This window comes from Odontesthes bonariensis, chromosome 18 (genome assembly GCF_027942865.1).
Source record: "Odontesthes bonariensis isolate fOdoBon6 chromosome 18, fOdoBon6.hap1, whole genome shotgun sequence".
NCBI classification, from domain to species: Eukaryota; Metazoa; Chordata; class Actinopteri; order Atheriniformes; family Atherinopsidae; genus Odontesthes; species Odontesthes bonariensis.
In genome coordinates this window covers 18482469-18505291 of record NC_134523.1, presented here as the reverse complement: position 1 = coordinate 18505291, position 22823 = coordinate 18482469, and the positions used below count along the sequence as shown (strand labels likewise).

At 43.6% G+C, this 22823-nt stretch overlaps 1 protein-coding gene across 1 annotated transcript in view; it reads left to right on the top strand.

The window, feature by feature from the left end:
* Positions 1-5422: 5422 nt before the first annotated feature.
* The window catches only part of ext1b (exostosin glycosyltransferase 1b), a 127908-nt gene continuing 110507 nt past the window's right edge, over positions 5423-22823 (top strand). The window contains exon 1 of the mRNA XM_075450177.1: positions 5423-7277. Within this exon, the coding sequence (XP_075306292.1) occupies positions 6334-7277 (944 nt within the window). The 5' untranslated portion in view covers positions 5423-6333. The remainder of the gene's footprint in view (positions 7278-22823) is intronic.

Sequence of the window (22823 nt, the reverse complement as noted above, 5' to 3'; positions counted from 1 at the left end):
AAGCAGGGAGGAAGTTCATGCAGTATGCAGAGGGGAGATACACCAGCAGCATGTGTAAATATGTGCATGCTAAATTGAGAGCAGGCCCTATATGTATGTCAACATGCTCCATATATAAAGATAAATGATGGAAGAATAGAAAAAAAAGAACATATAATGTATATGGTCTGACTTTTTCCACTCATCGGCTCTGTTTGTTGGATTACTTGAGCCTATTTATCATTCCATATTAGTGTGGCTTGCATGGGTAATTGTGATTTAAGTGGATTACTTTTCAGTGAAGTGCCTGAGGGAATTAAAGAATCTCTGAATGGATGCAAAATCTGTTCATACTGTAGCCTGTAGGTCCCTCAGCAGCATCAGCACTTTCTGAAGCAATGATGTCAGTATGAGCTCCTCTGAATGATACTGATTTAATATCAGCACAGTAGATTTAATGACACAAGCTCTCATTATGTTTCAGCTCCCTGAAGTAGAGCCGATCTTTCAAGTGATTGGCACATTCATTCCTTAGTGCGCGTAAGAATAGGTGTTTCATGGGACGTATGTTAGACTCTACTTTTATTCTGTTCAGTCGAGACAAAGGTATAATCTTTAATTGCAAAGTTTGAAAGTAAGTGAGGGTAAAGTATCTGAAAGTATTCTTTCAGGGCTTTGCATAAGATGAAATTACAAGATGCATTCTCTTCCTCTTGGCTTCAGTGGCCTTATACCATCCCAAATCCCCTAAATCAAAATCCACCTCGAATGAATTGCGGTGGAATACAAATGAGGAAGCAGTGGCAGGGATTTCTGTTTTAATGAGGACAAAAACCTATCACCACATCTAACCTGAAACGCTTCATTTGCTGCTGCCTGCCAGCCAGCACTTCCCAAAAGAGTTCTGGGGTTAAAACTGTGGAGTTTCAGAGCACTTCACCAAGGGCCCTAGCAACAAACGATGGCCTCCCTCCCACACCCCGAACATTTAAACCAAGCTCAGTTTCCCTAAAGCGATCTTGGCTCGGGAGTCAAAAGGTCACTTGAAATAAATAAACAATGCGGAGATCACTAGGCATCCCACACACAATGAGAGCAACACTTTGAACAGATAGCCAAGGCTACACCATTTAGCATTCAGTAGCCTGAAGCAGTCCACAAGGCTGGCAGTCTGAGAACAGAAAGTCCAAGTCCAGATTGACTCCCACTCACTTGCCACATCTCCATCAGTCACATTGCTCTTTTTGCTAAACTTTAGGCCTGTTTGTCACCGTGCTGTTTGCTATTGTCAGCTGAAAGTGCAGATAACCATATGTTACTCATTTGATGCCTCATGTTAGCAGCTCAGCCACTCTTTAAACCAGGGTTTTAAGACGGTTTTTTTTATACTCCTAAAGTTTGCATGGAGAAGTTTGTACAAAAAGGATGCAACACAGGTACACAAATAACTGAGAATGAGCATCTGAAAGCATTGAGTTATCTTCTGAATCTTCCAAATTAAAGCAGTATTTTTGGACTGGAGGAGTGCACTCCCTGTGAGACCATGTAGGCAAGATTAGACACTACATCAATGGAACTCTATTCCCAGGTTTTAGAGGGGAATTCACAGGCCTTTAAAAGGAAACTCAATTGGATTTGTGGCTTGTTATTCACATCACATCCAAACGGCAAAATGTAGTCTCAAGCCTGTACATAAGCATGGACCCAAACACATGCCACACCCAAGAGGAACAATATTTAGAGGCATGAGTGCCTTCGCACACCTTCATACAAGCGCACACACATGCCCTTTGTCATTGCAGGAGCCCAGCGTGTTACATCATCCGGAGAGGAGTTTATCAGCAACTGATCAGCAGAAGCCTGAAGACTCTCAAAGGCTGTTTTGTCTTCCTCCTACCTGAAACTCACTGAACCCACAGATTACCTTCCAGTCGTTCGTATTTGTTTACAGCAGCTTGGATTTGCAAGTCTTTATCATGGCAGCCGTCCGTCTCTGTGGGGCAGTGTTTCCAATGCAGTGTATCTGTGCCAGAAGAGTTTCAGTCACCAGTAGTCCAGGTGTTTGTTTAACCAACTGCTTCATTCGTTTTATTCATTCAGTCAGAGATTAAAACAGGCAAAATTAGTTTGTTGTTGGATAAAAGTGGCTACGATCTTATCATTTAATTCTTGTGGGAAATGTGTATTCAGATTAACATCTGAACATCCATGATGTCTAAAATAAAAAGCATTCTTTCATTTCTGGCACCCCTCAATATGACTTCATATGATGCTGAAACTACTTTATTTACAATTTTCATGTTTACTGGAAAGCAGCCAATACTCTTTTTGAAGTTCTATCATTTCTACATAAGAATAAATCTAAGCAGAAACAAATTGCACTAAAAATGTCAGGAAAGGTGCATCATCCTCGACAGCAATTGTGTTTCACATGCTACTGAATACAAATTTGTACAGCCGGTTCTTTCCATTTCACCTGTTTGATCCATCTTCACAGGCTACAGTTTCTATCAGATAAAACCCCCATGTGGCCTTAAAACTGCACAGCTACCCAGAGATCTGTTATAAAGTAAGACAATAAATGTCTCTAATGCTTTTTAGGCTGTGTTTTGGGGTGGAGGTTTGTGTCTTTTTCAGTATTTGCAAAAAAATGTATCATCATCCATCCATCCATTTTCTTTACCCACTTCATCTAATTTAGGGTCGCAGGGGGGCTGGAGCTTATCCCAGTCTCCATTTGGCGAAGGGCAGGGTACACCCTGGACAGGCCGCCAGTCCATCACAGAATTCATAATCAATGATTTCTCAAAGTGAACTTTGATCCTTTTGGGGGTTCCTGTATCAAACAAAAACTGATGAAATATGTTAAAGGTACCTTCGGATGTCTGTCTCCATAAGGAAAATCATTGATAAGCAACATTTTAAGTTATAGAATCCATGTTTAGTAAACAATGCAAGACTGTAAATGTGATGCATTCTCTGTAAAATGGGCTTTAAATTGATGGATGATCCCCAGTGGTTCTCATATTGGAAGATTTTTCTAATATAGATGGCCAGAATGATCTTTTCAGATTTTTCTCATTTCTTTGGCAAACAAAGACGCACTGAGAAAATGAAAGTTTTCAAACTTTTTGAATATAGCATGGCATCAGTAACATGAAATTATGTAACATCAGTCTGTAGAAGCTTTAAATTAAACTAATACAATGACTCAAAACTTGTGAATGTTATTGACTTTTCCCTGTTTCCAACTTTCGCTGCTTCCTCCTCTTCCCTGCTCACGATCACGCCAACCTGAGGATTTGATTTTGGCTAAACTTTTTCATTCTGGAAGATTAAAAAAGACTGTTAGACATATGTTGCTTGATCCAGCGTCGGAGGTTTCACAGCTGCACAGGCTTTCCTATCCTCTCATGTCTCATCTCCAACACAGTTCTGTGAAGGAGGGAGGCCAAACTGACTGAATAGGGGATTTTTTGCCTGTGGCGTGTATATTAGAAGTATACACAAGGAAGGATGAAGGAGTGGAGTACGGCAGAGCTCACTGGAACTTTTCCCAGTTCTCATCACCATCGTGCTGAGACCACACAGCCACAAAATGTTCTAAAACAGTGGGGATACAGGGGATAAACTGGTGGTATATGGTCCCTTTGATGGTGCAGCAGTTAACACAACAATCTCTTCTTAAGCCATTTGCTCTCTCCTCACCTGCAATTAAGAAAAAATGTTAAATGATGAGCACACAATACATTTAAAAGAGTATTTCTGAAGATAGACCTACTCAAATTACACCATCTTCTTTGGTAAACACAATCCTGGTTTCAAGTGTCATTTAACAGCCAGACGTGATTTCCATTAGAGTTGCAAGCAATTAAGAGAAAACTCCCCGGGGCGTAAACAAAGGCAGGAGAGGAAGTGTTAGTAAACTGAGTGCCGTCTTAAGGGTGCAGATTCTTGTAAGAAGAAACTGTGACTGTGTAAAAAGCCACTGATAGATAATTCAGGGAAAACACTTTCCTTCAGGCAGTCAACAAAACTTTCTTACACATGCACTACTTTGCACTGAATTTTGCAGGATGACCACAAAGACAGGCGCAGCCCTCTGGAACAGCACACAGGCGTCTTCATCACCAGCATACTCTGACGATGAGTCCTGGCCAGCCACAGGATCCTGGCCTGTCTCCCAGCCAGCCCTGCTAATTAGCCCCCCTCTTCTGAGCTAATTGGCCGATAAAAAATGAGGATGGCCTCTTCACCCAGCCCGAGTGTTGTGCCACCAAATGGCAGCAGGGAGGATTATGCGGGCTTATGAGGCATGGTGACACTCAGCGAGAACCACTCCTCTGCTATTAACTTCACCTCTGCTGTGTCACTTTGGTCTGTTAGTGGGTAAAACTTTAGCCGGAGGTTGACTTCCACCTACATATTCTCATTAAATGCCTTTGTACGAATTAACAATGAAATCATTCATTTGAGCAGAAGTTGAGCCCTGGCTGATATCAGTGTTACAACATGTTGCAGGCAAATTGCACGGGGCTTATCTTACCTTAGAGGCTTTTGATTTTCTTTGCACTGTCAGGACTGCAAGTTGGTGATTTGGGATTTCCATGAAAACCTTCCCGACAAAAGTAGAGTCAAATTAGTAGAGTCAAAATTAATAAAACTTGGATGAGTTGTCCTGGTGGTTGAGACATAAGACCCTGTGACAGCAGCATTCCTGTTTTCTTCTTAACTGTAGATCTTTGTTAAATGATACACACACACACACTCACACACAGACCCCCACACACATAATTCTTTCTCTTGCTGTTTCATGTCTACATACAGTTATCCAACAAAGGAAGTAAATGCCAAAAAATATGAAAGATAAAAAGCAGAAGTGATACTGTCTGTGCAACTCATGACTCAATCATTGTGGATTATAAGAATGAAAGAAAACAGAGACAGTAAAAAAAATGATCAAAGAAAGAAATATGTCTGCTTCTCTATTCATTGGAATGTCCATGTCTGATACAAATCAACACCAGCTCAAGGTCAAGCCAAAAAAAAAGTGATGATGAAGAATGAACGGAAATAGATACATCAGGTACAAATTTGTTAAATAAACGCATTATTAGGCTACTTCCCAGAAGTTCTGAGGAACTCAAAGAGAAAGGTCCGCTTATATATTCCGGCTTCAAAAGGTACAGATGTGTTCGTGTGAAACAATTTAGTCCGAACCCAACTTATTAGCGTCAAACTCTTTAAATGGGGGTGCTTTACTCTTTGACATTTCTCCAATCAGCGTCCTTACACTTAAAATGAGATAATTTGCACATGCGGAGGACTCCGGTTATGAATGGGTGCATTCCTAAAGTCCCGCCTCTTCCGCTTGCATAGACGGACCAATCAGCGGCCTCGCTGCGCCTCGATAGGACTTAACGTCAGCTGCCGTCGTGTCGGGATTGGAATGTTACCGTCTAACAATCGGAACAACTGAGCACTCGGTAATTGGACACTAGTATCAAGGAATCCCGTCTTTTTGAACATTTTTTCAGTTATAAACCCAGCCGGAGGTTACCGTTTTCTACCCCCCTGTAGACCGGGCCACTTCGCCTCCTGCGTGGCTCTCCGCCGATGAGGTTTTTATTTTATATCCGTGCGTTTGAGTGTATGAGGGGAGGTAATAAATAAGAAGAGAAATGCAGGGATTCGTCAGGTTACAGTTGTACCGCTGAGCTGCCCCTGCACTCCGACGCGTACGCCGGTGTTTTGGATGTCTTCACGCGGGATCATGGAGAGGTAAAAGAGGGGAGAACAGACGACTCAAGCCGAGGCATTTGGGTAAGAGCGCGGTGGTCACACCGCCGGGTTTTATTCTGCCCGGTCAACGTGTTACCGAGTTTAACATCCAGACCGGGCTGTACCTTTACGCCTGGGAGAGCCTCGGGGACCCCTGCCGCTGTTTGTCTGCGAAGAGAGTTCTCTGTCGGGACAATTTTGTTCTTGAATAGCCACATACAGCCTGCCTGAATGAGGCTAAGAAGAAGTACAGGCGAAAAGAGTCGCAGCATATGATTTTGTCCGAGTGAGTGAGGGCAGCGCTGATTTTTGTAGGTGCACCGCAGCCCCGCTGGAAGCGTCGTGCGGTATGGTGAAACTCTACAGAAGAGGGGGAAAGGAACAGCGCTTCTAAAATCGCCCACATGCACTGGATCAATTGCTGGATTTGGGAACCGAATACGCAGAAGGGGGGTTGGGGATCCTTGGAAGCTGCCGGGGGATGGAGCGGTGTAACCGGGGTTGGTGAGAGCCTAACTTCGGGCCACTTTACATTTCTTATTCCTGAGCAACTCGCCTCTGTTTCCAGGACACATGCAGGCCAAAAAACGCTACCTGATCCTGCTCTCCGCCGGTGCATGTCTAGTGCTTCTCTTCTACCTCGGAGGGGTTCAACTTCCAGCGGCGAGCAGGAGCCGGCATGACCGCAGCAGGCATGGGTACCGGTCCGAGCAGCCCTGGCCTCACTACTCGGACCCTTTACAACCTTTCCTACCTTGGGATCAGACGGACACTGAGGAGTACAACCTGCACATATCTCCGAGGCAAAAGAGGGACGTCAACACGAGTGTTTACAAAGGCAAAAGGTGTCGCATGGATTCATGCTTTGACTTCTCTCTGTGTCAAAAGAACGGATTCAAAGTTTATGTTTATCCCCAGCAGAAGGGGGAGAAGATCTCAGAGAGTTACCAAAATATTTTATCGGCCATTGAGGGCTCGAGGTTTTACACCTCAGACCCTGGACAGGCGTGTCTGTTCGTCCTAAGTCTGGACACTCTGGACCGGGACCAGCTGTCCCCTCAATACGTCCACAACCTGAAAACCAGGGTCCAGAACTTGCCTCTTTGGAACGACGGCAGGAACCATCTCATATTTAACTTGTACTCTGGGACATGGCCGGACTATACGGAAGATTTGGGCTTTGACATCAGTCAAGCCATGTTGGCCAAAGCCAGCATCAGCACTGAGAACTTCAGGCCCAACTTCGATGTGTCAATCCCCCTCTTCTCCAAGGAGCACCCGAGGACCGGGGGAGACAGGGGGTACCTCAAGTACAACTCCATCCCGCCTTTCAGAAAATACATGCTGGTGTTCAAAGGGAAGCGCTACCTGACAGGCATCGGCTCGGACACGAGGAATGCCTTATACCACGTCCACAACGCAGAGGACGTGGTGCTGCTCACCACCTGCAAGCACGGCAAGGACTGGCAGAAGCACAAGGACGCGCGATGTGACAAGGACAACGCGGAGTATGACAAGTAAGTTGGAGTTAAGAAGGTGGTGAGATGAGAGAAAGTTTGGCTGGTTCAGATTTTGTTCTTCAACTTTTACGCATTCGTGCGCAAATGGATCTCAGCTCAGAAAGCGCGCTTTGTTCACAGTTCAAGCAGTTTGTGTGCACGTACGTTTTTATCTTGCTGAGCAAAGTTGATCACATTTTTTTTAAAGTTAAAGTTACAAAGTTAACAGGGTTGCTAACTATTCATTGCGTCTGACTGACTCTAAATTTTACTGAACGTTATGATCAGTAATGCCTTTCTGTTAGTTCCCTGGACATCCACTGACACCCCGCCCTCTTCGGTCCCTCCTCGGTCCCTCCTTTCCCATAAAGGAATTCACCCACTTCCAACACCTTCCACTTCCACTCTATAGAAGCACTGCAGCCTTTTTTACAGGGATATGCACGGACACGTTTCATTTGCACCGTGTACTTAGTGGGAATTAAGTGAAAGTTGACCATGGGAGTTGTGCTATAAAATGATCATCTCTGTTAAAGTGACCTCCTCCTCCTGCCAGAACGCTGCTTCCCACACTTGAAGGTGCACTGTGTGTAGTTTATGTAGGCTGTTGTGTGTAACACCTCTGATTGAATTTAAACGTGATTTAGTGCAAATAAATCAGTCATAAAGGGGTTAATTACCTCTTTAATTTGCAGGAGTTAGTGCCTTCTTTCCATGTTGCCCTTGGGGACAGTTGATTACCTCTAATTTTGGAAGTCTCGGTTTTGTCAAGGTGGTAATTAATGATTCCCCTTGGGATCAACAGCTGTAAATGCTTGGTATGTTTTAAAATAGAGGGCGGTGTTGTCTCAGGCTCAGGCAGTTGGATTACGACATGAACCCAACCGCCAGGTTCACTCCTCTGTGAGTGACATCGGTTTGATTTGCTTTTATCGGGCTGTGGATCCCAGCGTTTGTAAAGCCTGGATAAACTCAGGGCATGAAATAACAGCACTCGTTGTCAATGTTCTTTGTGGGTGTGTGCGCGTCAAGGTTAATGCAAAAGGGCAACAAATGGAAAGTGAACATGCACATATTTCAGTGATATCAGTCGGAAGATGAGGAGAAAGGAGCTGCAGGGAAAGACGAGAGGGGCTTTTTCACCCGACACGTGTTGTGTTCAGGGGGGAAGTGACTTTCCTTGAACTTGAAATGAACTCAAAGAACCTTCAGCGCTTCACAGACGAACTGGTAAAGTGGGAGAGTCCCAACAAAACTTCGCAGGCACGCACTTGTCTGTCCATTCGTCACCCTTTTCCCCTGCTCCTCCTAACATGCACACTCACTCTCTCCTCTCCCTACCTCTGGATGCTTTGGGCTCCGTGTCACCTGGAGAGATGTGTCATCCATTATCTGACATTCCAGTCGTCTCTGGACAGCCCACCTCTGCTCTGCTCGGGGCTCTGTTTCCCAGCGGAACAGGCCGTGTTTTCCCAAAGGTAGCTTTGTCTCTGGAACATCTTGGTGCCATAATCAGATCATTGATCCAGCTGATGGCAGTAGTTCAGGGAAATCTGAGTCTTCTCTGCCTACCCTTTCCACCCTATTGTGTTTCACAGTTGATTTACTTTGATCAATACTGCTGCCTGTTAGTCATTTCATTTCCAGCATATGTGCTGTATTTGATTCCTGTCTCCATGAAAATTCAGTAAGTCTAATTCAATTTTCGACACAACAGGTGTAGTGTTCATCATGAAGTTTGCTTTTGGTTGTATGAAACACATTTTACATATTAGAATAGATTTTGCAAGATGAAACACGAAACAAGATGGCTAACCTGCTTTGGCAAAAAAAGTGTAACCAATAAGGTAAAGCATTTGCTTTTGTTATGGTTTTAGTAACCTGTTCGAGTGTAATTCAGACCTTCCCTTTAACCAAATTTAAAACCGTTACCCTGACACAGCTTCCTCTCTCAGGTAAGTGGATCCACATGCAGCAAGCCGGCTGGTGTTTGCCATCGCATCATTTCCAAAGGCTCAGGGGGGGACAGGAGATGCATTGTGGGGACGCTGTGGTGCCGACTCAGGAATGCACACATGTGTCAGAGCAGCTGTTAGCGGTTCAGTATGGTGCACTGCCAAGGCAGACTGAGGGGCTGCAGAGTAAATGCACATACCTGGACGCTGGTTTTCTGGGAGGAATGTGATAAAGCACACTTTGTCCAGTTGTTTGCAATCAATCCACATTTACCCGGTAATCGTTAACACGCACCCAGACACGCACATATGTGCTCGGTGTCATTGTTTCTGCTGCTCCTGCATCCAGGCTCATCTTTGCCTCTTGTCCTTTGACCCTGTTGCCTTCCGATGGAATGCTGCTCCACTAAGGAATGCAGCTGGAGGGCTCGCTGGAAGTTAATATAGGTACCCAAACGGACTCCCACCCACTCGCGCCGCACGCAGACACACAGGCACCACGCTCCATACGTTTATCCAATTGATTTTCTTAGCTGTAATAGCTTTCAATTGGAGTCACTCTGGTCCACTTCCATAGCCAAGCACTGATGAAAGGGCACATTCACTGCTACATTATCCACTGAGTTTTCAGGGCTGCTGACAATAATCCTGGGAGAGGACAGTGGAAGGCTATTACTGGCTCTACAATTGAAACATTTTTTATGTTGGATGGCAGTAATGCTATGCCTTGTGCTGACTAAACCTCTTCTTTTCGGAAATACTGCAGATTTTATTTGTATATATTTTTTTGTTTCTTTGTGATTTATGCACAATCGACCGCCCCTTTGAAAATGAAGAGCAACATCTATCCATTTCAGTAAGAAATCCCTGCAATGTTTAACATCCAGCCAGCTGAACAGTAGTTCTGATGCGCTTATATGTAGGTCAGCACTGAATCGACCATTAGTGCTGTAAAATGTTCTTTTGGCAAGCAGATTATCCTGCAGAAATCAAAAGTATAGTTTCTCCAATGTCACATGTTAGGCACTCAAAGTACTTCATTATTACTGCTGAGAGTCTATAAAAGTCTGGCTGCATATTTCCTTTTTTCTCCCTGTTAAGCATTTCTCTGGCTAACAGCTGTGTCATCATCCCCCATTTAATACTTAACCAGCTTTGTTGACTCGTATTGACTTTGTACTTTAGCTACTTTACAGGCAACTGCCGCTCAAGGTCACCCAGGGGATTTGAGAACTGAAAGAGTGAAAGAAGGATATGAAGAGGAGTAGAGTGAGAGATTCACAGAATGAGAATGTCAAGAGGGGATACAGGAAAAAGTGTCTGGTTTTAGATGCCTGTGTTCTAATGCGTGTGGATGGAGAGGAAGAGGAGCAAGTGAATATGAGACTGAGCGGTAACAATGGGCAGAGTATGTCTGAGTGTAAGAAGGGAGGTTCAAGAAAATTGCTCGTGTAGTGGGATTTATTTTTTTTTCTCCGTTAAGAGTCAATCAACCAAGCGCTGTGGCATTTTCCTTTTCACAACTGTGTCCTCAGCAGAAATTTCCCCCTCTTGAGAAAATCATCTCAAGAGCATGAGTGGCTGAGAGGGAGAAAGGAGGAGAGAGGCTAACCTCTCCACCTCCACTTTTCCTTTTTCTCGCCCTTCACGTCAGTTCTTCCTTCTTTTTTCTTTTTTTCTCTCCCCTCTCTCTTAAGACAACATGGAAACGTTGATGGGATGTTTTTGTTTTTATGACGTGGTCGTTGACATATTGTAACACAGCTCCTCACAGTAAGAGCCGGTAGCAGATCTTGACCAAGTGAAGACAACCAGCAGCACTTCCTCCTCACCTTATCTCAGTAAAACAGCGTTATTATGAGCGGGGAACGGCAGCACTCACCTGAATGTCGGCACGGCAGCGCCGCCTGATAGTGGAGTCCTGTTGGAGATTTTTGGAGGAGCAAACGCAAAGCAAACAGTCGCGTTGCTGCCTCTGTGTTTGGCAGGAGAGGGTGTCACACTCCCCGGGTTGCCATTGTTTGTTTTTCTGTTGTCAGATTAATAAATCATGAATATTTCATGACTGCCTGCTCGCTCTTAGATAAAGTACCAAGCATGTGATGGAGAATGTTAATGATGTGGAGGATAATTAGTTTGAATGCGGTGCAGTGTAATTAGGACTCTTTGATATTTTGGTGTGTGCATGTGCGTACGAGACAGAGGTTTTATGTAGTTATGGGCTTAAATCTGTTTGTTATTTTATCTCATCAGGCTGCCTATCCATCTCAAATCCCCCTCCAACTTTCCTTATCTTTGCCTCTCTCTTTTCTCATTATCACTGTCCTCAGTCGTGTATTTGAGCTGTAATATGCTGTGTCACTGTACTGTCTCAGCCCTGCGTCTGCCTCTGAAGCTGCACACTCTGATGGCACACTTTAGTTACAGTCTTATGAATAGTTAAGTCTTATGAAGACTGAAAATGTTTTCTATTTTAGGTCTGTAACTAGCAGTTATTTTTGTTTTTTAATCTTCAACATTTAATCCCCAAACTTTGCACTGATATGAGACGCAGAAAACCCTGCTCACATTAATCTTGACATAAAAAGTACGGTCATCATGGCACAGATGAGAAGTGAAACTCTTCTATCTAAAGGTTACAGGCTTGTCTGAACTTTTTCCCTGACTTGTACTCATTTGCAGCTTGTCACATGTGGTCAGGACCCCTTCACATCACATTTTAATGCAAATGGTGGTTCTAAAGACTTTAGCGAAACATCTAAAATAGATACAGTAAAACTGTTGCCAAATGCCCTGTGATGGTGATTGTTGTGAGGCACCTCACTCAGTGGGGTTACATGGCACTGAAAGGATTGGATTATTGGCTAAATTACAAAGACTGAGTTATTAAATTCATGTAGACACCTTAATCACTTATAAAGTCGATCATTTTGTCCCTGATTGAGATGCAATGAATATGATGATTCCGTGTTTGAATGGTAGTGTTGCTGTTGATGTTCTGTTTCTCCAGTTCATTCTTTAAGATACATACATGTCTGTAGTGTACTTCTTAGGTGTGTATCAGTCTGAGTGCATTGTGTGTGGCCTGTATTGGGTATTTTCATTTCAGTCTTGTTTCCTGACTAATCAACGGTATAAAAAACAAAATGAGACATAGAGGGCTTCTGATCTAGCCTGAGTATAGAACAAGTTATCCAGTTTATCTATTGATAAATAGTTTTAAAAATATGCTGATAACTAGGGCCGACAGTCTTTTGTGAACCAATCAATTACTTTATCCATCAGTTGGATATTGTGTTTTCTACAGGTGGGCTGGAGGCAGCAAAAAGTGACGCTGGGTTTTACACTGGACAGTCTGCCCCTAGTCCACCACTTATTATTATATTGCAAACAAATAATCTCACAGATCTCATAAATCTCAACTCTTAAAAGCCCAAATCTTCAACGACTGAATGTTCAGACAGCGGTGTCGAATGAAACTGGGAATGACTCTTTTCTGTGAAGCAGAAGTAAGTGGGTCATCGGCTTTATTGGCTGGGTTTCTGGCTTAAAAAATGTCATGTGTATAAATGAATTGCTGATTGAATCTCTTTATTTGTCAAATTTCTGTCAATGTACCGAAACCTAAAGTCACTCGTAGCTACTCATCTCAGATCTACTCAAATAGATTTCAAGGTTTGAGTTGCAACTTGTTTTCATCTCGGCAGATTTCTCCCATGTTTGGCTCTTCATCCGCCCGTGCTTGTGTGTGTGTGTGTGTGTGTGTGTGTTCAGACATAGTCTTCATAAGTAGGCCTGTAAATGAAAGTGTGTGTGTGTGTGGCTGGGGTCATGACCCTGCTGTCTGTCCCGTTGCTGAATGACGAAAGCAAAGCCCTGCTCACTGACCCACATTCACTGAGGGATTACCGGCGCATCCAAGCTGCCCCCCACCCCCACCCCTAACCCCCCCTCAAGAGGCAAGAGGGGAGAGAAATTGAGGGGGGTTGAGGACTCAAACTCGGCTAACACATGCACACACATGATCAGAGAGTGAAGCCTAAGTGCATCATTTTGCACCCCCTACCAGACAAGCTCCTGGCTGGGGGGGTGAGTGAGAGCTTGATCAGCTGGGGGAGATAACCCCAAATAAAAATCGATGCGGATTAGAACAGCAGTGGGCTGGACCCCTGGAATCCTCGTTTCCACTTTGGAGGAAAAGCTGTTCCAAATGCTTGCCATGCCTGCGGTAATTGAAAGAGTGATGATGAATAACAAGGCATCCAAACATCTTCCCTCCCCAGGACTGTCAGGGAAATGTTTAAGAAGACTGAATTAATAAGACCCACGGAAACACAACAAACTCCCTTCTACCTCTTTTCTTTCAGTCATCTATCTAACAAGTGCTGGTACAATGATGTAAAAGTTTGCGGGCAGACAGGTAAAGGGAGCAGCCGAGCAGTTTTTGGAAGGCTCTGACAGCACAGAACAGAAAAGGAACAATAGCGAGGCAAAGAACCTCATTGGGCTCTCGTGAACTCAATTAAACGAGACAGGTCTGCAACTGGCTGAGGCAAAAAGTGAGGATCAGGACAGACGTGTGATTGGTTCTCATTAAATTCTCTGCTGAGGAGGGATGAGAGGAGGATATGGCTGCTGTCCGCAGGTTGCAGGATTCTGAGTTCTAACATCTTACACTTTTTTTTTTTTTTTTGTGGGCTAAGTTTAAAATTAAAAAAATTCTCAACTTTCTGCTTGTGGCAATGGGAATGCTGAGATGCAGTATTCATTATTCTACTGCTCCCACTTGTATCTGCAGCAGCTTTCTGCCATAAAACCTGCGTGTTTGTGCTTCCAAAAGAAAAAGCCTGAATATGCAACATTGAACTGTGGGAGCTGACAAACATCTGGCTGTTGCTTATTTTTTTTAAAGTGTTCATTACGAAACGTATCAGAATTTATTTATTTTTTTCTATATCAGTTGTTCCCAGCAAATTGTTGCACTTAGTATTTATAAAACATTAAATGACAATTTTTATTTTTGCTCTAATAAATCTGCAGGCAAGGATTATAAAGGACTTTTGCATCTTCTAATGTAAAGGCATATGAACGGTTTTCTCATTGTGAGTGTTGTGTGATTCCATCATCCTCAACAGGAATAGCGGGTCCATCTGCAGCCAACAAAGTGCAACTCAAACATTTGAAATGTCCGGACTGAGGGCACGTACTAGGCAGGCGCCCTGATCAATTTCCATTCAGAAAATCAACATACCAGACAGAGGCTACGGTGACATAACCAGTCATGCTGTTCAGTTCTGATCAATACAGATCAGACTTCACAGTTCACAATCATAACTACGATTGTTTTGCTTCTAACTAAAACGTGAACACGATGGCCGTCAGAAACCAGATATTTACATTTAGCTTTAGAAAACCGCAAACATTTCCGGCTAAAGAGGAAAAGACTGAGAAAGCCTAAAAGCTAGAAACTTTTTTTAATTATTATTTTTTTTTTTCTGTTTAAGTGGCTGTTGTGCCGCAGGTTTCTGCTGAAAAGCGTACTTCTAAGCAACAAAACTACATGGAGGCTATATCCAAAGACCACACTGATGTGACTTGAATTTGACTTGAAAATCAGATTTCAGATGTCGGATTTTTCTGGATTTCCCTGAAGAAATAAGAAAAGAGTCACATTAACAAAAAAAAAAAAAAATCGGGTTTGAGTCACTTCAATCTGATAATGTGAATGTAGCCAATGAAGTCCAAGAGAAGATAAATATATGGAAGCTGTTTAAGGAGATTTACTGTGATTTACTGTAAATGTCTGCCCTGCCCGTCTGCCCGTGCACAGAAAGCTTTGCTGCAGCTGACCCAGAAGGTGGTATCAGGGTGTAGGACTGCATGAGCTCCTGCAGAGTTCTGCAGAATGAGTGTGGTTTGGCCACACGGAAAACTGTAGGCAGACATACGACCCTCTGTTTTATAGTTTGTTTCACCATCAGTGTTCATCATCTGTTTCCAGCTTTAAAAAAAAAAAGTCCTTTGAAGTTACGGCTCAGCAACATTTAGCAGCAACAGCCGGACAAAGAAAGCCAGATATTTGCCTCAGGAGGAGGAGGAGACCCAAACTGAGTTAAAATGAGAGTCAACGTCTGAGTCGCGTTTGACGAGGGGCCAGAAGCTGAACCTCAGATGGAAGCAAAAAAAACGTTTGATTTCTGCTTGATGTCGTCATGAGTGATTCTTTTCTAACATGTTGCTGTTTGAGGTGGCAGGGCAATGTTGGGATGCCTCGAGGAGGCAATTGCTGTAATCTCCAGATCATTACATATGATCTATGTCATATTAAACATGACCAGTTTGCACTGAGCAGTGAGACAAACTCACCACGAGGTTGTTGTTTTTGTGCAAAATTCCCTCTATAAATGACTGAAATGCACAAAATCTCTCGGCTCTGTTCAGACAGTTAGATCTGTGCTCCCACATTTCCCTCCTGTTTGCTGTTGTAAGTTGGATCAAGGTTTTATTGTACATGTCGCTGCAGTGATACGGCTGTTTTTGCTGCTAAAGTCTTGTGTGTTTCAGCACGTTTGAGGTCAGTGTGTGTGTGTCTCTGTTTGAAGGGGGTGGGGGTGTTACTGGTGGTCCCACTGCCCCGGGGGAATTGTCTCATCGTGAATGACCCTGCAGTCCACGGCTTGTTGAGCTATTTTCTCATCAATAAGGGGGCAGTGGGCAGAAACTAGCTTATATCTGTGACGACTGTTCTGGACACTCGCACACAAAACTCCTAATAATAAGATTACCATTTCCTCCCAGATAAAGCGACAGAAGCATCCTGATTAGAGCAGTCGGTCGCTCGGCATTGTTGATCTCACCCTTTGTGAGATCCACGTCTGCTTCGGGGGCGTTGCAGCCGCTTTGCTGAGGAAAAGGAAGGGGGGTGGTGGGGCAGTAGGTAGTTTTTATGGCCTCGCAGAATGGCAGCTTTTATGGCCCTTAGAGGCCGTTCAGCAAACACCTACCAACGACACATCAATGGCACCGGGGATCGTTTGACGTCAACTTGAACGCTGATCTCCTTCCTTCACAAGAACGAAAACAAACACTTAACCCCTGCGCTGGCATTCATATTTAAATAGTAATTGGCAAAAGGAGGAAATCTGAGCAAGGGCAAAGAGGAGGAGGAGGTAGCGATGTGGGGGAGTTGAAGAGGGCAATAGTTTAAAAAAGCATTATGTCACTGAAGAATGTGTGCATGGCCCAGTGTTTAAGGGGCCAAGGCTTCAGGAGAGAAAGAGGGTTTTGTTGGAGCAGATCTGGCTGCCTGGCAGGCTGATGGAAGGGCTCTTTTCCCCGTCTGGTTCATCATGCTTTATGGCTCGGGGTGACTTCCACTCTCGGGTGTAAAAGTTGGGGCTGCCCCCAAAGGACTCCTATTGTGCCAGAGTTTGCTCTCTTTCTCGAAGCAACGTTTGTGCCTTGTTGACATCAGAGCCTTCCCATATGGTCGCCTTTTACTGCCTCATGTTTTACTCCACTCCATCAACCCGCACTCTCCTACGGCTGCAGTCTCCTCTTGCTGTGAGCCTCTTTTAAAGCCTGAGCGACAACTGGTAACAATGGTGCTTGCACAGCTCCAGCCATTGAAAAGAGGGCTCTGCTTTGGCAGATTCCACAACACTCAACATATAAGCAGCTAAGCCGAAACTAACGAGGAAGAAGAAGGTGGTGTTTACAAGGTTAGAACGTATTTAGTGTCACCAAGGAGAGTATAGGTATGCACAGAGTGTGGAAGTATGATTGACCAGAGAGAAAGTACAGAATGACTTTGGTTTATTGGCTTTTTTTTTTGTCTTTTTTTGTTTATGCTTTGGCAGTTTGTGGTGTTCATCGATGAGCTTGACCAGGCCTCCTGTACACAGATACACAGTATTCACTTCTGCATATATGTGGATAGTCCAATGAAAGGCACTAATGCATGGTTTACCTTTAGCTCATATATTAAGTCGCATTGGTACATTTTTTTCCTCCGTGTTAGCATATTTTGGAACTCTTCTCCACACTTGCCACTTTTTGTGGCTGTATCATAGAACCATAAATTGCTTTTCCTTTTATTCGTGGCTTCTGTTGTACCGTGATGCATCCTGACTTGTGGTGTTTACTCTGCCACATTCCTGTCATAGAAGCAAACCGAAAAAAAATAAAGAAAAATGTAAAGGAAAGGAAATTCAAGTGAATAAAACCAGGGATTTTGTCAAGAATCCAAGCCTCTGTCTGAGGTAAAGACAGAGGAGAAAAACAGAAGGATAAGATGGTGGGAGAAAATAGAGCTGCATTTTGTTTGTGGAGGTGAAGTTTTAAATTCCCAAGAAAGTTGTGACATGACGGCACTTTGCTTTCAAAGTGTTTGCATCTTGTTTGCCTATGCAGCTCACGCGCTAGACACGGTGTTCTCTGGCTGTCTGAAGTGAGACAGGTGAGCAGCTCGAGGAGCAGATTTAGATCCTTCAGCCTGTTCAAAATGTGAATCCTACAGTTCAACGGAAACAGTGTGTGTTTTAGATCTATCGACCAGTTAATGCTTGGTACTGAGTGGCAAAATCAGGGTGCATGATTTCAGCACGGGCGTCCATGAGCTGAGACACACTTAGCTTAAGGCTATGTACACACGAAGCCGGGTATTTTTAAAACCGAATGTTTCCCCCCGAAATTGTCACGCCATTCCTCTGGGAATACGACTTGGGCGTGTAAAATCAAGGCAGTAAACAGCGCCTGCACAATAATAACCACCACAGTTCTCAAGACATCCATGCTTCTTCAGTAAACAAAGGTCGCACTTTAGACTTTAAAGCAGATTTGTTGTTGTTTTGGCGCATATTGTGACGTTCGAAAACGCAAAACTCCGTCTACACGCAAATGCATAAACGGAGTTTTCAAAAATCTTCACTTTGCCCGGAGTTTTTAAAAACATTCGTTTACGATGCGTTTTCATGTGGATGACAGGTCCAAACGTAGAAAAATATATTCGTTTTAGCAGATACCCGGCTACGTGTGGATGGGGCCTAAATTGCAGCTGCTCTGCAGGGTTTGTTGAGTGGCCATCAGTTTAAGACTTCCTGCAGCAGACTGCCTCTTCTGTTAACATCTACAAATGTGGGACTGTAAAGCAAAGCGATTAAAAGCCAGATGTACTCCGCATGCATGTGGTTCTGTTTATAATGTATTGGACTGCACAAGCGGGACATGCTCACATGTGCATTCAGTGTATCTTTCGAGAATGATTTGAGCTCTGAGCCTGCTTTGAAGCTTCCAGGAAAGAGCGAACAGAGGGCTGGAGAATCCCAATGCGCTCTTATTGGTCAGCTCTGCTGGCCCAAGCAGGCACCCCTCCACCCCTTCCACATGAGTTATGCTGAAGTGTTTAATTGGATGGAAAATTAGTATGTGCCCCAGAGTGCAAGATAACTCAATGTCTTGTATAGTTGTCCAGGAAATTACAAACTCTAAAACATCATTAGGAATATTGTTGCTTTTGTTGTTGGGCCTGAAGCTGATGACACATAATGCAAGATATGTTATGTAAGATCAGCAATATTATTTTTATGGTAGTGACTTTGGAAACAGATGTGTGGGTTCTGTCAGTATATCAGATTTTCACCACATCGTTATCGTGGACACGAGCATTCACGGTGACGACGTTATGGCATATCGGTTCACATCTTGAAAAGAATACATTGCTGTCGGATTGATTTGTCTTTTGCATTTTGTCTACTTTTTAAGAAACGAGTAACGGAAAAAATTGTATCAACACAATATTAATATTTCATTCTCATTAGTCATTTTAGACGAGGCGAAATCTTCGTGCTTGGTCAGGAGCTAAGGTCTTAAAACACCCGTCCTCCCCGGTTATGTCTGCGTTAGTTAGTGTTTGCATTTCATATACCGCACTTTCTTCTCTTATAGGTGTGGCAACTCTTGGAGATGACACATGATTTGGGTGCACATTGAATTAGCACTGATGCCTGCTGTGTGATGCAGAGTTTTCAGTATATATGCTTCTATATTGAGGCCATGTGTCAAATTCTCTTGAGGTCCCTCAGACAAACACGTGTGGGAGTCTGTCTGTGTAAAGGAAAGCACTCCTATCTGTCTTTTAGTCAGTCCAGTCCGGAGTTTGCAGAGTATCTCTTGACTGGGGAGTATTTCCTCACGGCTCAGCCAGGAAGGAGAGACTTGACACGTAGTACCCCGGCTCATTTTATATAAAGTCTTGAGGGATGGCACTCTTCCCCAAACTTTCTGGTGTCATTAACAAAAAACGAACCGTAGTGGTGTACTATTTATATACAAAGCGTGATGTCATGGTATCATTTCACACAGCTACGTAGCTGAGCATCTATAAATACACACATATAGTCTGCTGATGTTTCAGGAGCTTAGGGAAGGCATGGGATAGTATTATCAGAATAAACCTACTATTTATTGCTACTCTCTCTAGTAGCAGTGTTTGGCCTGGACAGTAGAAGATGACTTGACTGTCTGAGTATCTGTATAGTGTTTGCACTGGTGCCCGCAAGGGGACAGACAGAAATCCACACAAGTATGTGTTAAGGTTTACACAGCAGTCTGAGCTGTGTGTGTCGTTCAGTTGTGTGTACCGTTGCATGCATGCAGCTGGGCGTGTGTGTTCCCTTTAGCAAAGTAGTGCTGATTCAGAAGTTCGCCTTTCCATCCACACATCTTTTTTCCTGCTTTCTTCTGAGAGTGTTTTTCTTTCAAGCCTTCAGGCAACCTTCCCGCTCAGCCTCCTCCATCCCTGTGGCGGCACACACACACACCCCTGTCCAGCCCTCCTACATACTGAGCAGCATCTTGTTTGGCCAAAACCTGGTGCTAACTCTAGCTGTGGCCACTCGTGTGGAACCCCCAGAAGCTATAAAACATGAATATTGTATCGGGGAGAGAAGTTTTTATTCATCTCTTCATATTAAGTAGCGTGTCTGCACACGGCAGTGCAGGCTGCTTCTGGATTTGAACAGTATTTTCACAAAGCTGCATCTGACTTCTTGTGCTCCGTCTTTTTACACGGAGAAACTCCTCTTGAATTCCAGACAGGATCGGAGAGAGCTGAGTGATCAGAGGGAGTGTGAGTGTTGAGGGCATTTACAGAGTTCACATGGTCTGAGGAGCAGAGGAGATTCATTATTCAATTTACCATTTACCAAATGAGCCACGAAGCCGGCGGCAGCTCTGGATGCTGATAAACTTTTTAGTGGAGGACACAGGGGAGGGCTTTGGGAACAGGAACAGACGGACTGCATAGAAATAAAAAGTAGACTCAGTGCTTTGCGTTTCCCTGTTTTGGGACGGCTGAGGGAAGCAGATCTAAGAGCTCGGTCATTACTGAGTGTGCCTTAGCTTCATCATCTCCGCCAAGACCGCTGTGCATTTTCGATTTGAAATCGTCCTCAATAAATCACGAAATCTTGCTCCAGAAAAACCTTTGGAAACACATTTTCTCATTTTATCTGTCGACTGAACCAGGTCTGTAATGCCGGCACATCACTCGCTTTCTTTTCCCTTCTTCGAATAAGTGATGTGTCCCCCCGCATAAGATCTTGTGGCATAGTGCTTCTATCACACACACTCGGATCTTTTTAAAGCAACTTAGGGCGATATGGCCAAAGAAAAATCAAATTTTAGGTTATTTTAGCCGCATTTGTTTATTTTCCCCTGTGAGATTAATACGTTTAATAGTTTTCTTTCGGGCTCAAAGTGCGACCAAACACGAGCTTAGACATGATTTGGTACTAACGGCACCAACCTGACGTTGTAAACAACACTGAAAACTGCTCTTACCGAAATTAGATAATAGATAATCTTCCTATTTGTAAACATAACTATTATTAAGCAAGAAAGAAAAAGGTGCCTTTTGCTTCAACTTGTATGGGAAGTTATTGGAAAAGAATCAGTTTTGTGATTTCAAACCACAAATTTGATTGATCGATATATCGTTGCGACAGTTGATGAGACGTGTTCAGCTTATGGGAGCACCTGTTTACCTCAGTACTCTGTGTCTGTAGGACCGTTTAAGAGCACAAAGAGGCTGCAATCATCTTTATTACATGTTGGAGGCTTTAGGGTTTCCCACATCGTAAAAAAAAAAAGCTTCTCCACCTTCTTATCTGACTCCTTCCTCACGGTGTGACTCCATCTTTCTCTTCGCTTTACTCACAAACTAAAACATAACTCCCTCAAAGTGCATCTTTTCATCAAAAAATTCAGTTGGTGTCTTCTAGCAATGATATTAGTTTGGCACATCTGGGTCCAAAAAAAAAGAATTTCACGTGTCTTTGCTGCTTATCAGCCATTCTGTAATTTCCTATTCTTTTATTATTTCCTAAAGCTGATTTACTTATTTCTTTTAATATCGTATATGCTGTCAACCAGTTGCCATCAACCATCATCACTTCAACTGTTACAATCAGCACGACATGACATGAGACAAGAAAAACAAAGTCGGACCAGAACTGGACTTTTGTAATGCATGTAACAATGTTAACCCGAGCAAAATCATGCAGTTTCTCCAAAGTTTCTTCAAACTGGGCTAACACACCCGGATAATGCAGTTGAGGGGTCAAATCCCGCATGCATGTATATACTTAAGTGGATTTGAATGGCTTCACACTTGCCCCAAAGTTCCATGTTTTTGCATCTGTTTGTAAATGTACATTTATATGGCTGAATTCCCCATAAAGCTGCTCTCATTCACATGTCTTTCTGTCATCATTGTATGTATACTGGGACAAACATGGTAGTCCAGTTGAACGGTCAGGTCGACCTCTAGACACAGCTCGACCCAGCTGTGCACGTAACCATAGTGAACGACAGAATAGTGACTTATGATGCTCTGTTTTGCCCATAGATGCGTGGAGGATGCTATTTTTACTGTTGTAGAACTATAGACAATGGAGACAAAGTGGATCTCGTCCCTACAAGATGCAAAACAAATACTGCTTCATAGACGAAATTCCAGTTCGTCCTTTTTTATTATGAGTTATTGGAGGTGTGACCGGGCCAAGTTCGCAGAGCAAAGGTTGGATTAGCTTCCACTTGTCCTGCTAATGACTTTAAAGCAGTCGGCACCACCTTCCCTCTTCAGTGACGGGGTATTAAATCTTTGATCCCCACAGGTGGCGTTGCCTCAGGATCTCCCGTCCCACCCACCTCCACACTTAAAAAAATCAAAAAACAGAACAAAACTTTTATCGTCATGCATAGTTTATGTGCTGAACTTGCAGTGAACTCTTCCGTGTAGGCTGTACACGCTCCTGATTTGAGTGTGTTGCGTTGGGAAAGGCTGAAGCTCAGCATTTTAAGGAGATTGATACGTACTACAGCAATTGCTCCGGGCGGGGTTTCAGAAACGCAAGATTTCAGACGTTAAATCAAAGCAAATATTTTGGCATCAGCAATGCTTTTCCTGAGAACGCACTCCTCGGGGCAGTGCCTCATTTATATGGAGTGTGCAAAATTGCTACCAATGTGACTGAACTGACGAGGCTGTGAGGGTCGTCATTTCAAAGCTGAAAGCTGTGATGTTTGCACACGACTTCTGAATGTTTTT